This window comes from Nicotiana attenuata, unplaced genomic scaffold, assembly GCF_001879085.1.
Source record: "Nicotiana attenuata strain UT unplaced genomic scaffold, NIATTr2, whole genome shotgun sequence".
In the NCBI taxonomy this organism is placed as follows: Eukaryota; Viridiplantae; Streptophyta; class Magnoliopsida; order Solanales; family Solanaceae; genus Nicotiana; species Nicotiana attenuata.
The window spans coordinates 228,519-243,335 of NW_017671860.1; the positions used below are offsets into that span (position 1 = coordinate 228,519).

Below are 14,817 nucleotides of genomic sequence, written 5' to 3' on the forward strand. Positions count from 1 at the left end.
TTATCTTATACGGCTTCTTGCAAGCTATTTCCAGGAACTGCTTGCAAAGCTATTTGTAAATTACTTTAAGAAGCTGCTTAAAAACCGGCACAGAATACTAGTTTGTAAGCTTCTCACAAGCTACTTGTAAGCTACGCTTTTTAAAGCAACTTGTGAGCTGTTGCAAATAAATGTATCTTTTTTGTTTTGGGTGATAAATATATTAAAACAATCACTATTAATAACATTTGAGACGAAGGGGATAAAATAGAAGTTGTATAGCGACAATACATTGTACGGATAAGGTCCTGATATATCCTTCTACTATTAGAAATTATTTAAAATTATCCTCCGTTATATTATTGAATCAAAAGAACCCCTACCGTCTTACTTTTCAAACACATATACCCCTGACTTAACGGACTGGACACTTGGCACACATCCAAAGCTATTGGTCCATTTGGTCTTAAATTAGACCTGACCCGGCCTATTATCTGGTACCCGATCCATTAAATTTGACCTGCCAAATACACATTACTCTTTTCATTAAATGTTGAAAAAATAATTAAATCTGACGCTCCATTGTTGAAAAATACAAATTGCTCTTTTGACTAAATGCTGCAACAACTCTCACAACCAATGAATCAAATAAACACAACAATTACCACCAAAATCCAACATTACAATTCCAAGAACAAAGACTCAATTTTTATACTTCTTTTCAAATCATAGATTGAGTTCAAAAGTTAAACCATTAAAATACAAACAAATGAACAGAAACCCTTTAATACTTTCAACAATTTCATAGAAACTAAGGGAAAATTATACAAGCTGAATAGTCTACAACTTCTGGGTGACTTTCTTCTTTTTAGGAGGAAGCACAATATTTGAAGGTAGGAATTATTATAATCTGTGACAACCCAGTTGTAGGTATTAAAGTTGCTTCATCTGATTCAAGGCCCTTCAAAACCCGTACAAATGAAATTACTACGACAAAAGAGAAATCTTCAATTTCTTCTTGACTACAGAAAAGGGTTGAAAAAATTTCTTTCTATACATTCTAGTGAATGTAGCCCAACTCGAGAATTGGGTAGAGAAGGACGGAAGAATTTGGAAGAAGAAGAATGTTAGTTGAATGTGAATAAAATTGGGTCAAGAAATCAGAGAGACCCATTTTGTCTTCTTCAAATTTCTCAAAAAATCCTTGTAATGCTGTTTTCTAGTTTCTTCAACAAATCAATATTTCAGTCTTGCACTCACAATTATAGACTCAAATCAGTAACAATAAATGAATTTCACCAATATTTTTCGACTTCTTTTTTAGATCTAGATTCAAACCCAAAGCTTCAATATGTCATAAATGGTGAGTTTCGACGTTTACCATCAAATTCTTTCAATAAACAACAGTATAATTTAGATCCAAGCACAATAAACAATTAAAAATCAGATTTCAATAATGTAAACCCCAAATCAATCATTGAACCAAAGGACTCATTCGAACTCAGACTTGGAAATGAGCTTCAAAACCCGTCAATGTGCATCTTTCCAATTCTTCAAATCAAGACATTGAAGAACCATTTCATAAAGGTTTAATCTCTATTCCATCAGCTTCAAAATCGATTTCAATACAAAATGCATTAGATTTCTTTCCAATAAATGAGAGACTGAGAAAGAGCAATAACTCAATCTTTTTGAGGTACCGGGTAATAGGGCGGGTCGGGTCTAATTTTAAACCAAATGGAGCAACAGCCTTAAATACGTGCCAAGTGTCCAATCCGTTAAGTTAGGAGTATATGTGTTTGAATAGTAAGACGGCAGGGATTTTTTTGATCCAATAGTATAACGAGGGATAATTTTAAATAATTTCTAATAGTAGAAGGATATATTAGGACCTTTTCCCTACATTGTATTTGTCTCTGTTTTTTGTTTTCTTCCTTTTCAGTTAAGACTTGGGAAACAAACTAACCCCAGGGCTGTTTGCAAGTGACACGTGTCTTCGTGTGAATACCTATCTCTGTTGTTGCGGTCTCAACTCTCCACATCTCCTTAAAAAATCAAAGTTAAAAATTTCTAGTTTCGCATTTCGAAGAGAAAAGCTCGTTCTCTTGGAGTTCCTTGCCCTAAACACCATATCAGGTTAGTTTCTCTTCCTCTCTTTTTGTATACTTAGATAAAGAAATATGAATATCATGCTAAACAAATTTATCTTTCATGTTGTTACGTTTTCCCTTTTGATGCGCTTGGTATGGATGAAAAATACTTTATGTGGAAAAACTTTTATCTTAATTGATCATTTTATTACTACTATTATTTTCCAAGTTTTGAGCTGTAGGTGACACATAGTAATTGTATAAGCTAGAGGATAAGGTATGATGACAGTGTTTTGATAGTATTATTTGATGTATTAAATATGGATAATTATGCCTAGCAAGTTATATGGAGTAAGAGTGGAAATATTTGTAAAGGAAAATGATTATCCTCACGTTCAGAAAATGAAAGTAGCAGGATGTTGGGATGGATTTGTGGGCATATTAGGAGAGATGATTAGGAATTGAGATATATGGAACAAGGTGGGAGTGGCGTTCGTGGTGGACAAGAGGGGGGAAGCGAGACTGAGATGGTTTGTGCATGTGAATAGGAGATGCACCAATGCCCCAGTGAGGAGGTGTGAGAGGTTGGCTATGATGGGGCCAATGAGAGGTAGAGGTAGGCCTAAGAACTATTGGAGAAGGTGATGAGGCGGGACATGACACATCTTCAGTTTGCCGAGGACAGGACCCTGTATTGTTTTTCTATGCGTATAGTAATAGTATATTCTCGTATTTCCTATTCTTAAATTTTAATACTACATTCTATTTCTTTTGCTTCAGTTATCTTTTTTCTGGCTATGGCTACTGCTTCTCTTTACATGAATTTTCCTTTGTGTTGTATTTGCTTATCTAAACTGCTGTGATTATGCTTTTCTTGAGCCGAGTGTCTATCAGAAACAACCTCTCTACCTTCACGGATAAGGTTTGCATACACACTACCCTCATCAGACCCTACTTGTGAGAATATACTAGGTATGTTATTCTTATTGAAAATGACTACCCTGTCCTCCATAAGTGGGAAAACATTTTCCATATATTGGGTGCAGAACATTTTCCTTGTAGAAGTATTTCCACAATTCAGAGTATCAAACATTGGAAATATCTCATACCAAGACACCCTTTGTCTATCTATGGCATCACCTGATGTCTTTTTGTCAGCAATAACGATATAACAGAACAAGTGTCTGTGAATCGAGTAATCTGCGTAGGAACTACTGTTGTTAGATGACAAAGCTATAAGACTTTCTTAACTCACAAAACTTCTAGAACTTAAACCCATGGATCGTTAACATGTTGAAATAGTGCAGTTCTCAGATATCATAACAAGAAGTGAATTGGGAAAGTGAAAAAGATGACGAGCAAATTAAAGTGTCAGCTGCTTGTGCTGGCAGTCCTACTGCTAATAGCGATTAGCCCAAGTTTGCAGACTCGACTAAGAAATGAAAACAAGGTGAAAACGTCTATTTTCCGATCACCAAAATTTGTGCTGGAACCTGGATTAGTATGTAACAAATTTTACTACGACATAGCTTTCCCAAAAGGCCATATTGCTATCAAAAGTTTCAATGCTGAAGTAGTAGATGAGGCACGAAATCCTGTCCCTCTTCATGAAACATATCTCCACCACTGGCTTGTTGTAAGATATTATCAACGAAAAGGTGCTAAGGTGTCAAAGTACCATGGCGATCTGAGGTTCCAAAAATCTGATTTTAGTATAGCGAGTAACTCAGGGATGTGTGAAAGGGATCTTTATCAATATTTTGGCCTCGGGTCTGAAACTCGTAAAACAGCAACATATGTTCCAGACTCTTATGGTATAGAAGTTGGTAATCCAGGAGAAGTACCTCCTGGATATGAGGAGAGATGGTTGCTTAATGTACATGCGATTGATACACGAGGTTCTGAAGATAGGCTAGGATGCACAGAATGCAGGTGTGATCTTTATAATGTTACAAAGGATGAGTATAACCGGGATATAGGACCAGATTATATTGGAGGCTTGAGATGTTGTTATGATGAAACAAGATGCAGAGTTGAAGAAGGGTTTCAGGGTCATAAGAGAAGCTTGTACCTGAAGTACACGATCAAATATGTTGATTGGGATGCCTCTGTTATTCCTGTTAAAATTTATATACTTGATGTTACTGATACATGGAAAAAGCCAGAATCAACAGGACTTATGTCAAGACATCACTGTCAGGTGATGAACATTTCCGATTTGTGTCATTCATTTTCAGTCAATCAATCAACTGTGCCTCAATCCCAAGATAGTTGGGGTCGATGATATGATCATCTTTATAATATCTGTGGAGCATTTCTGGTGGTTTCTGTTTGAAAGTGTCTTCAGCATGAAAGGGAAAACAGAGTTCTATCATTTGAGCTTTGGTAGATAAGAATCGAAGGATACAGGGAAAGATTCACGTGGACCTTCGCATTTATGCAATTATGTTCATGTATTATTGAGTTCTCGGGATTATCCAATATGAATGTAGAAATGCTGGTAATCTGATTTATAAAGTTACATAGTTGCTTTTGTAACATTCCCCAATTATTTGCGGCTGATAATTTTGTTGAACTTTTCTGATACAGATTGAGTATGATGTTGAGTCATGTGCTAGTGCTGTTGCTAATGCTGGATGCGTGCATAAGAAAAAGATCAGTGTAACTTTGCCAAATGGTGGAGATGTTATTTATGGAGTTGCTCATCAGCATTCCGGTGGGACTGGTTCAACTCTCCATGGCGAGGTACTTTGAGATGTTAGAATTTGTTTCTTTGGTCCTGTCGGCTTAGGATCTAGTTTATTGCGTGACTCTCCACATTTCTAATTGATTCACATAGGATAAATTCTTTCTCAATAACGCATGTAACTTTGATGGACTCTATCTAAGCATGTTTCACAATCTCAATAGTTCCTGCTTCAAATGTATTTAGGTGATAAAGATAATTCAAATAATCTGCTTGTTTATGTTACAGAACAAGTTTGTCAAACTTCTGAGGTGATCATTTTGTTGATTCCAATTGTTATCTAGAACCTAAAGATGGTAAAATCATTGCGTGCTTTCCTCTTAAATTGCTGGGGAAAGCTATATGACTATTTTCATTGATCTGTGGTAATATTTTAGGGAAATTATGCAGCACTATTTCCTCCCTACTTCCGCTAAGTATGGTATTTATGCTTACTGATGTTTCACAATATTGTTTCAGTACTATGGTTAGCGAAAGTGGTGTAGAGAATGATGTGTCACATATGTTTTGAGTTTGTCTTGATGTTCTTGTGATTGTTTCAGTACTGCAAAGGAAAGCATGTGCGAATGATAACTTTTTTTGTTCTCTGCTATATGTTTAGGATGGACGGGTTATTTGCTCGTCACTTCCAATCTATGGGGAAGGAAAGGAACCAGGAAATGAAGCTGGTTATATTGTTGGGATGTCCACTTGTTATCCGAAGCCTGGCTCTGTCAAGATATCTAAGGGAGAAACTCTTACTTTTGTATCAAAGTATAGCAGTGCCCAAAGGCATACAGGAGTTATGGGCCTCTTCTATATTTTGGTTGCTGAACCGTCACAAAAGCGCAGCTCTATCCTGCATTCTACAGACAGCGTAAGATTTGCTTCATGTTAGTTATATCCGTAAATACAATCTTTCTTGCTGACATTTATTTTAATGTCAACCGTGTTTTCTCAAGTTTCATGAAAGATATTCCTAAACTTACCATTCCTTGTTTCTGCAGACTGGTGAAATTGTAATATTACATAATGCTGTTTGGGCCATAGCAGGGTTTGGGATTGCAGCACTTGTTGCTGCAGCTGTAACTTTTCAACGAGAGAGCGGAAGAGAGGAAGGGTATGAATCTATCCTAATGTGAGGTTCTTTCAGTCCAATTTCTGATGACCGGTATAATATACAATGTGAGCTAGATTTTGTCGATTCAAGTTGGTCCTTGGTGCTGATGCAAAACTTTTGCACAGTTTCACTGGATGTGTTTTAGTGTATGGGGTGATATGGTCTCTTGCTTTTCTAGCTACCTATAGCATTGCATATGTCTGTATATCGGATAGTGAATACTTTGTTTCCTTAAGAGTATTTGTATTGAGTTTCAACTTCGTCCAAAGCTAATTCAGTCGTATCTGCCTTTGAGAAATAGCCTGAATCAGGCTTTAGATGGTGTTTAAGATAAGACAATATCCATGGGAAGAGGTTTGATCAACAAACTAAATGCAGATGGAGAGCTTCTTGTCTTGTTAAATACCGTATAAAAACGCGCCTTTTTTGCATGCTCTATATGGTCACATGTACAAGTACAACAGCTATTGATTGTTGCAAAAAAGATTGGTATTTGTTGTTGTAATTATTTTCCAGCCAATAGCTTTGTTTCTCAACTGTATTTGACATGGTCAACGCATATGAACATCATAAATGACTGTCATTTGCAGAATATAACAAGCTTCTAGTGAATAATGGAACTGCAATAGGGAGACTTTTTTGAGTCCATTACTCATTGGTCACTCAACTATCTGAAATTATCTATCAAAGTCATCTTTCTTTCGTTTGTAACAGCAAAGTCACTTAACTAAACCTATACCACTCAGATTGTCACTCAACTAGATTTCTCAATCTTTTGATCGTCAAATACATTATTTTACCCTCTAAATTATCAACTTTTATCTTCTTTTTATTTTTTTTAGCTTTTTAATATTATAATTTTTTCTCTTTTTAGTTTCTATTATGGACTTACCTTAGAATAAATGAACTTTTATTTATAAATTTTAAAAAAAATAAAAATAGTATTTAAGCTAATGTTGGAATAATAAAATATTGAGCATTAGAACAATTTGTTCATAATAATAGTTTTGATATTAACAACAAAAGCTCAAAATTTATTTACACAATTTAGAATAAAAGAAAATAAATAGTTTTAAAATATATATTCCATGCACGTAATATAGAAATAATTATTTAAAATAAAGGTATTTTTATAATATACATTATATGTTTTTGAAAATTATGCACAATCATGTTACTATTCCGACATTATATATGCTAGAAAAATATTTTTTTTATTTTTTATTTTTAAAGAAATTTATTTGTTCTATAGATAAGTCTATAATGTTGATTAAAAAGAGAAATCATAATCTTAAAGAAGTAAAAAAAGAAAAGTCGATAATTTGAAGGGTAAAATAGGTATTTTATAATCAAAAGTTTGAGAAATCTGGTCGAGTGACTTTCTGAGTGCTATAAGCATAGCTAAGTGACTTTTCTGTTACAAATGAAACAAAAATGACTTTAGAAGATAATTTCGAATAGTTGAGTGACCATTTAAGTAATGGACTCGACTTTTTTAGGTGAAAACTTGATCAGGAATAGATACTATTGCTCGTGTAATGATCTAAAAGCTAATTAAGGAAAATCAAATACGGGAATGGAAATAGAGTATGTTTTGGGACAATTTTATGGTTTATCGAATTAAAAATAAAAGCTATCTATTACAACTGGAAAATAGTGGATTGTTGCTAACTAGCCTCCATAGTTGTGTTACCTGAAGAAAGAAGAAGATAAGAAGATCAGTAGAAGGAAGAGGAAGAAGAAGAAGAAGAGAGAATTTGAGAAGAGAGAGAAGCGAGAAGAGAGGAGTGCTTACTTTGCTGAATATCGATGCCTCCTCTGTTGTAGTTAGTTATAACAATTACTGCTGACGTGGCTTAATCATAGCCCTTGGGCTTCATTAAAACTCTAATTAATCTTAGCCGTTCATTTGAATTTCAGTTGCTCCTCCTAATTCCCGTTATTAGCTGCTACTCACTTCGAACCCAGCTGAAGACATTGCTGAAGATCATAACACTCCCGCTCCCTTCAAACAATCCTTGTCTCAAGGATTGGGATCAAAGTCTGGAAATCTCGCCTTGATGTAGTGATAGTCCTCCCATGTAGCATCTTCAGGAGGAAGATTTGACCATTGTATCAATACCCTTACCACAACAGAATTATCCCTCTTTATGAGCTGCCTTTGCAAAATAGCAACTGGCCTAACTAGGAACTTACCATCCTCTCCAGTCATAGGAAGAGTAGTCTGTACTACTACCTTATCTCCTACCTTCTTTTTGAGCAAGGACGCATGAAATACAGGGTGGATCTTAGAGTCAGGTGGGAGATCTAGTTTGTAAGCCACCTTGCCAATTCTTGCTAAGACCATGTAGGGGCCATAGTATTTGGAGCTCAACTTCAAATTCCTCCTTAAGGCTAATGTTGTCTGTCTGTAGGGCTGTAACTTCAGGTACACCATATCTCCAACTTGAAATTCCCTATCTGACCTCTTTTTATCCGCATAGTGTTTCATCCTCTCTTGAGCTTTAATGAGGTGTTCCTTCAAAAGCTGTTGCATCTGTTGTCTGTGCATTACTGTTCCTTCAGCAGCTGGTACTATAGTTTCTAGCAAAGGCCCTAATGATAGTTGAGGAGGTGAGAATCCATAAAGAGCTTCAAAGGGAGTACATTGCAAACTGGTATGGAAATTGGTGTTGTACCACCATTCTGCAGCAGGCAACCATTGTTTCCACTGTGTTGGTCTATTAGCAGTCATGCACCTTAGATAATTTTCCAAACATCTGTTGACCCTTTCTGTTTGTCCATCACTTTGGGGGTGATAGGCAGTGCTATAGTGGAGTTGTGTTCCCAATAGTTTGAATAGAGCTTGCCAAAAGTGACTCAAGAACACCTTGTCTCTATCTGTTACAATAGATTCTGGGATCCCATGCAAACAATGTATCTTCTCCCAAAATATTTCAGCCACAGTTACAGCTGTGTAGGGGTGGGCAAGGGCTATAAAGTGGGCATACTTTGTCAGTCTGTCCCCAACCACTAAAATAACTCCCTTGTTTCTGGACTTTGGCAACCCTTCTATAAAGTCCATGCTAATGTGGCTCCAAGCTTGGTTTGGAATAGGTAGGGGCTGCAGTAACCCTGGGTAAGCCATATGGTCATCCTTGCTTCTGAGGCACACATCACAGCTGGCCACATGATCAATGACCATCTGTTTCATCCTTGGCCAATAAAATACTTGTGACAGTCTTCTTAGAGTTCCCAGCTGACCTGAATGTCCACCTATAGGAGAGTCATGAAAGGTGGATATCAACTGAATTCTTAGTTCCCTATTGGTACCAATGTAGATCTTTCCCTTCTTCCTGAGTATGCTAGCATTATAGTGCCATATGTTAGGCCCTTGTTGGGTCACAACCAGCTGGCTAATGACTTCAGTAACGTTAGGATCCCCTTCATAGCTGTGTGTTATTTCTTGCACCCATGCAGGAACTGAAATACTGATGGCTTGTAAGGCACCCTGAAGTTGGTTTCTTGAAACATCAAGGCCTTCTTGTTGTCTGGACAGGGCATCAACAACCATATTTTCAGCTCCCTTCTTGTACTGCACCTCATAGTCCATCCCAAGTAGTTTAGTCAGTCCCTTTTGTTGTATGGCTGTAGTTACTCTCTGCTCTAGGAGATATTTTAAACTGTGGTGGTCAGTTCTTACTACAAAATGCTTATATTGTAAGTAATGCCTCCACTTCTCTACTGCATTTAGCAAGGCCATATACTCCTTTTCATAGATAGATTTGCCCCTGTGCCTTGGGGCTAAGACTTTACTAAAATAAGCTATGGGCCTACCTTCCTGCATTAGTACAGCTCCAATGCCCATTTGGCTGGCATCAGTCTCTACTATGAACTCTTATTGTAATCAGGTAGTGCTAGTACAGGTGTAGAAGACATAGCCTTCTTCAATTTTTTAAACTAAGTCTGCTTCTTCATCCCATTTAAAAGCATCTTTTCTTAGTAAATCAGTCAAGGGCCTGCAAATGGTGCCATAGTTGGCAACATACTTCCTGTAATACCCAGTCAGTCCCAAAAATCCCTTTAAGGCTTTCACAGAGTTGGGGGTAGGCCATTCAATCATGGCCCTGATCTTGGAAGGATCAGTTGACACCCCTTCCACAGTTATAATATGCCCCAGATATTCAACCTTGGACTGACTAAATGAACATTTAGATCTTTTTGCAAACAAGGAATGTTTTCTTAAGATGCCAAACACTGCACTCAAATGAGCGACATGTTCCTTCTCAGATAGGTTGTATACCAATATGTCATCAAAGAAAACTAACACAAATTTCCTGAGGAAGGGTTGAAAAACCTGGTTCATCAAGGCTTGGAAAGTGGCTGGAGCATTTGTTAGCCCAAAGGGCATCACCCTGAACTCATAGTGGCCCATATGAGTTCTGAAAGCAGTCTTGTACACATCCTCCACCTTTATTCTGATCTGGTGGTAGTCAGCCCTCAAATCCACCTTTGAAAACATCATAGATCCACTCAACTCATCCAATAGATCATCCACAATAGGAATGGGATATTTATCCTTAATTGTGATGTCATTCAGCCCTCTATAATCTACACAGAATCTCCATGATCCATCTTTCTTTTTGACAAGTAAGGCTGGAGAAGAGAAGGGGGATTGACTATGCTGTATGATGCCATTAGTAAGCATCTCCTTAACCTCCCTTTCTAATTCCTCCTTCTGGTAATAGTTGTACCTGTAGGGCCTCAAACTGACTGGCATTGCTCCTGGTTTTAAGGGTATGCTATGGTCTAATGATCTGATAGGAGGCAAGGTCTTTGGCTCAGCAATGACATCTGAATATTGCTGTAGTACCTCTTCAATGGCTTCCCCTACTGCCTCCTACTCTTCAGTATTCACAGTATTCATCATGAATAGGTGAGCTATTAGAGCCTGACCTTTCCTTAGCATTTTTCCCATGGTTCCACTGGTGATCATAGTCAGCTTTCCTTCTTTAGTGATGCCTTGTAACACCAACTTGTTACCCTTTTTGCCAATGGTAACACACATCTTCTCATGATCAAATTTGGTTGGATTGTGCTTCTTCATCCAATCATTCCCCATAACCATGTCACAGCCCCCTAATGGATAATGAATAGATNGATAAGAATGGCGTCACCCGACTTATTTTGTGACAAATTTAAAATTTTGGTATTTTTGGCTATTTTGCAAAAGGGTGGTTGGACCCGATGAGGGTTGCCTACGTATCTCACACCCGGTGAGAATCAAACCTGCGTAGTTCGGGCAAATAAATCTAATTATTTTGAAAACATCCCTAATTTGAAAATAACTTTTTTTTTTGGTTTTTGTTGGCAAATTCACTTTTCTGAAAGCAAGATTCTTTTTATATTTTCTTTTTAGTGGCAAATAAAACGAACTAATTTGAAAATAAGACTCTTTTTGTTTTTCTTTTCCATTGGCAAACAAAACAAACTACTTTTCTTCCTTTTCCACATTTTCTCAAAAATCCGGCAGCATTTCGGCACTACTTGGCCATTGGTTTTTTTTTTCTAGTATAGGTAATTAACATCTCCACACTGTTATTTTCTCTCTCTCTCTCTTTTGTTTTTCCAAATATTCAAAGCCGGTCAGCATGCGAGTCCGAAACAGATAAATGCACAAGTAGGATGCATCAGGATGGTCCATTATTCCGGGTACACCTGTCCTAGACGGACCCAACCCCTGTGTTGAGTCCCCTAAGTCAAAATGCACGTGATGCAGATAAGCGTTCCTACTAGGGATCCGGCATGGAGTCAAGTTCTTCTAGGTTCAAAACCTGGGTATGTGTTCTAGACTGTGTACCCGAGCGGACAACTCGAGTCGAGGAGGGGGCTACGTACCGGGGACCCGCGGGATCGTCCGGCTTAGTAACTTGTCCGGCCTCTTTCTTATTTTAAGGTATTGACACTAACAGAATAGGGAGTCTCAACCAGTAAGCACATCCCCGGAGGTGAGAAGAGAAGGGTCTCGGCACAGTTTATATACAGTTTAGATAATATCAAAGCAGTAAAGCATTTAGCACATTTAGCAGGAAACATGTAGGAAAATCAGATAAAGCCAAATATAACAATTATTCTCAGCTCGAATTCTTAAACCCTGAACCAGAGATTCTGGGTTCGCTCCCCAGCAGAGTCGCCAGAGCTGTCACACCTCCTTTTTTACTTACTACACCCTGGAAGGGTATAATAAAGGGAGTTATTTCCAACTTGAAGTGACAATCGAAACGGGATCATTATTAAGATCTCAGAGTCGCCACTTGGGAGATTAATGGTGTCCCAAGTCACCGGTTGGATCCCGAACCGAGGAAGTCATGACTCTGTTAACAGTCCGCGAACCAGAAATCCGAGTAAGGAATTCTGTTAACCCGGGAGAAGGTGTTAGGCATTCCCGGGTTCCGTGGTTCTAGCACGGTCGCTCAATGTCATATTTGGCTTATTTGTTTGAGTTTAGTACATGTTTTAATCTATGTGCTTTTAACTTTGAACCGCTTTTATTATTGCAACGTCGTGAAAATGTATCTCGAACCACGTCACACCAGTGTACCCGTGGCTTTCAATCCATTTCGACTCCGTTGAGATTTGGATTTGGGTCGCATAAATGCGCACCCACTTTTAGGAAGGTAAATTGTTTAAATCGCGTGCCTAAAGAGACTATCGCGTTATTATTTGGGGAAGGCCGTGAAATTCGCTAAACGACACATCCCGAAGTCTAGGCATTTTTTACAATAAGCGTTTATCGAGGGTCCCGCAATTTGTTTGTTTTGCCTAGCGAGGATCGTCTCATTTATTATTTTTTGGAGACAAACCTAATGCAATTATGACTCTTATTTTTTATTTCGTCTCTAAGATGAAGGGAAAGTCCTATTCAGTTAGGGCTATGAATTTCGAACTCAAGTTCAAACAACCAGAGATAGGTAAAGAGAAAATGGGCCTTGAGCCCAGATTGCAAACGGGCACATTGTGAACTTAAAATTTTCAGGGCCACAGTCATCAGGCCCACAAGTGGTCATTGTTTTGTCAAGGCAGACCTGAGCTTCATCAATATACCCAGGCCCAAATGAAAACAGGCGGCCCAGTGGAAGGAGAGGGCAATTCAGGCAGCCGTGATGCCAAAGTCTGGGATCGAATCCCAGCAGAAACAATCACAATTTAATAGGCTATGAAGCCAACATCGAGCTCAAACCTCATCCACGATACAGCGTGAAAGATGCTATTCAAACTGGAAGACTAATTAACTGTCATGAACTACTAGTCTAGATGAATCATTTTAATTCAGGTGAAATTCAGTGCTAATTTCAGGCACAAATAAATACTACCAACTTAGTTCACAGGTTGAACTTTTGACTAACATCTCAACCAAATCAACTACTGGGTTCATATGTTGTTATTCAAATTAAACAAGTCTACTGAATTATACATACTACCAGACATACAATAGAATAATATCAACAAAACACAAATGGCCTTCAATCAAACAGACAGATCCTTGAACATCTCATTAGAGCTTCAATGTATACATCATGTAGTTCAAAGTAGTGTACCTGAAATGGTAGAAATGAGTGAACAAGGAGAATCAGCAGCTAGATTTGAGCAGAGAATGTACCAGCAGCACACAGTCCAGATTTAATGTTAATGGAATAGTAAACTCAACAGTGCAAAGCAAACAGCTAAAAATCTGATGGAGCAGTAAACTCAACAGTGCAAAACCCCAAAAATGCAATTTGAACAAGGGATCCTGAATTCTAATAACCAAAGCACCCAAAGGAAATCGTTGACTGACTTTCAACCCATTTCAAAGCTAGAAGGTGGACCTCAACTCTAATAAAAGGATGCATTCAAACTCTGACCCGGCAGAACAGTAGTAGCTTATGCTTCCTGTGTTTTCTTATATTTTAGCTCTCTAGTGCTCATCTTTCAGAATCTGTAGGCTCTGTATTTTGTTCTTAATCCTCTCAGATTTCGGAATGTTCTTCCCCCAAAAAAACCCCTTTCAAGGCAAGAAAACATGCCTTTATAGGCAAGGCAAGTAGGGCAAACATTAGGTTTCAGTTTTTGCACTTTACCCCTTCTTGGATTTTCGTTTTAGCCTAAATGTCCCTAGATTTCTGATTTTTTCCTCTTATTCTGACTTGTGGCACAAGTAACTACCCTAAGTTTATTAGAATCTACACTATAGTCCATCCTAGAAAGTTCTATACTTATTACAATCCCTATCCTATCCTTACCCCCCTTTAAAAATTACCAAATCTAATAAAACTGCCCTTTTCCCATGCCTAAACTACCCTTAAAACCTCCTGAAATTACCGACCATTGATAAACCTGCCAGCTATAACCCAACAACTAATCTAGCCTAAACTAATTCAGATTAATTAATAGAACTTGAAGCTCAAACTGAAATTAAACCAATTAAACTAAAAACCATGTTCATTTAGTCAAACCAAAACTCCAATTTTAGACGTGCACCAACAGCTATTGAACAAATACGGATCCAAAACAACAAATCAACCTATTAACCTAATGAGTCAGAATTAGATTTATTATCAGAAAAGCAAGCATATCAACTTGAATCAAAACGAGTAAGAAAATCAGAACTATCAATTGGTTGGCCTAAACGAACATTTGGATATATAAACTGGCAAAGGTAAGATGAAGTACAAACTAAGAATTAACCAAACTAACACTCAAACTAATCACAGAAAACAAATAAAAATTGACTAACAATTAACAGGAACCAAAAACTCAGAGAAGAGAAACTTACTGGCTTTAGGAATTCTGGGCAACCAACGACGTTCTAATCTTTCAAGATTTTTGACACGCAACATCCCTAATCGTGTGTTTTCGCAAGAATACACCTGGTTAAGGATGGT

The 14,817-nt window shown here is 37.6% G+C and overlaps 1 protein-coding gene across 1 annotated transcript; it reads left to right on the plus strand.

The window, feature by feature from the left end:
* Positions 1-630: 630 nt before the first annotated feature.
* Positions 631-6,527, plus strand: LOC109210590. Its single transcript, XM_019374028.1, has 5 exons — positions 631-2,115; positions 3,377-4,269; positions 4,659-4,814; positions 5,417-5,671; positions 5,802-6,527. The coding sequence occupies exons 2-5, from the start codon at positions 3,421-3,423 to the stop codon at positions 5,934-5,936; spliced, it is 1,395 nt and encodes a 464-aa protein (XP_019229573.1). The 5' UTR covers positions 631-2,115; positions 3,377-3,420; the 3' UTR covers positions 5,937-6,527.
* Positions 6,528-14,817: the final 8,290 nt, after the last annotated feature.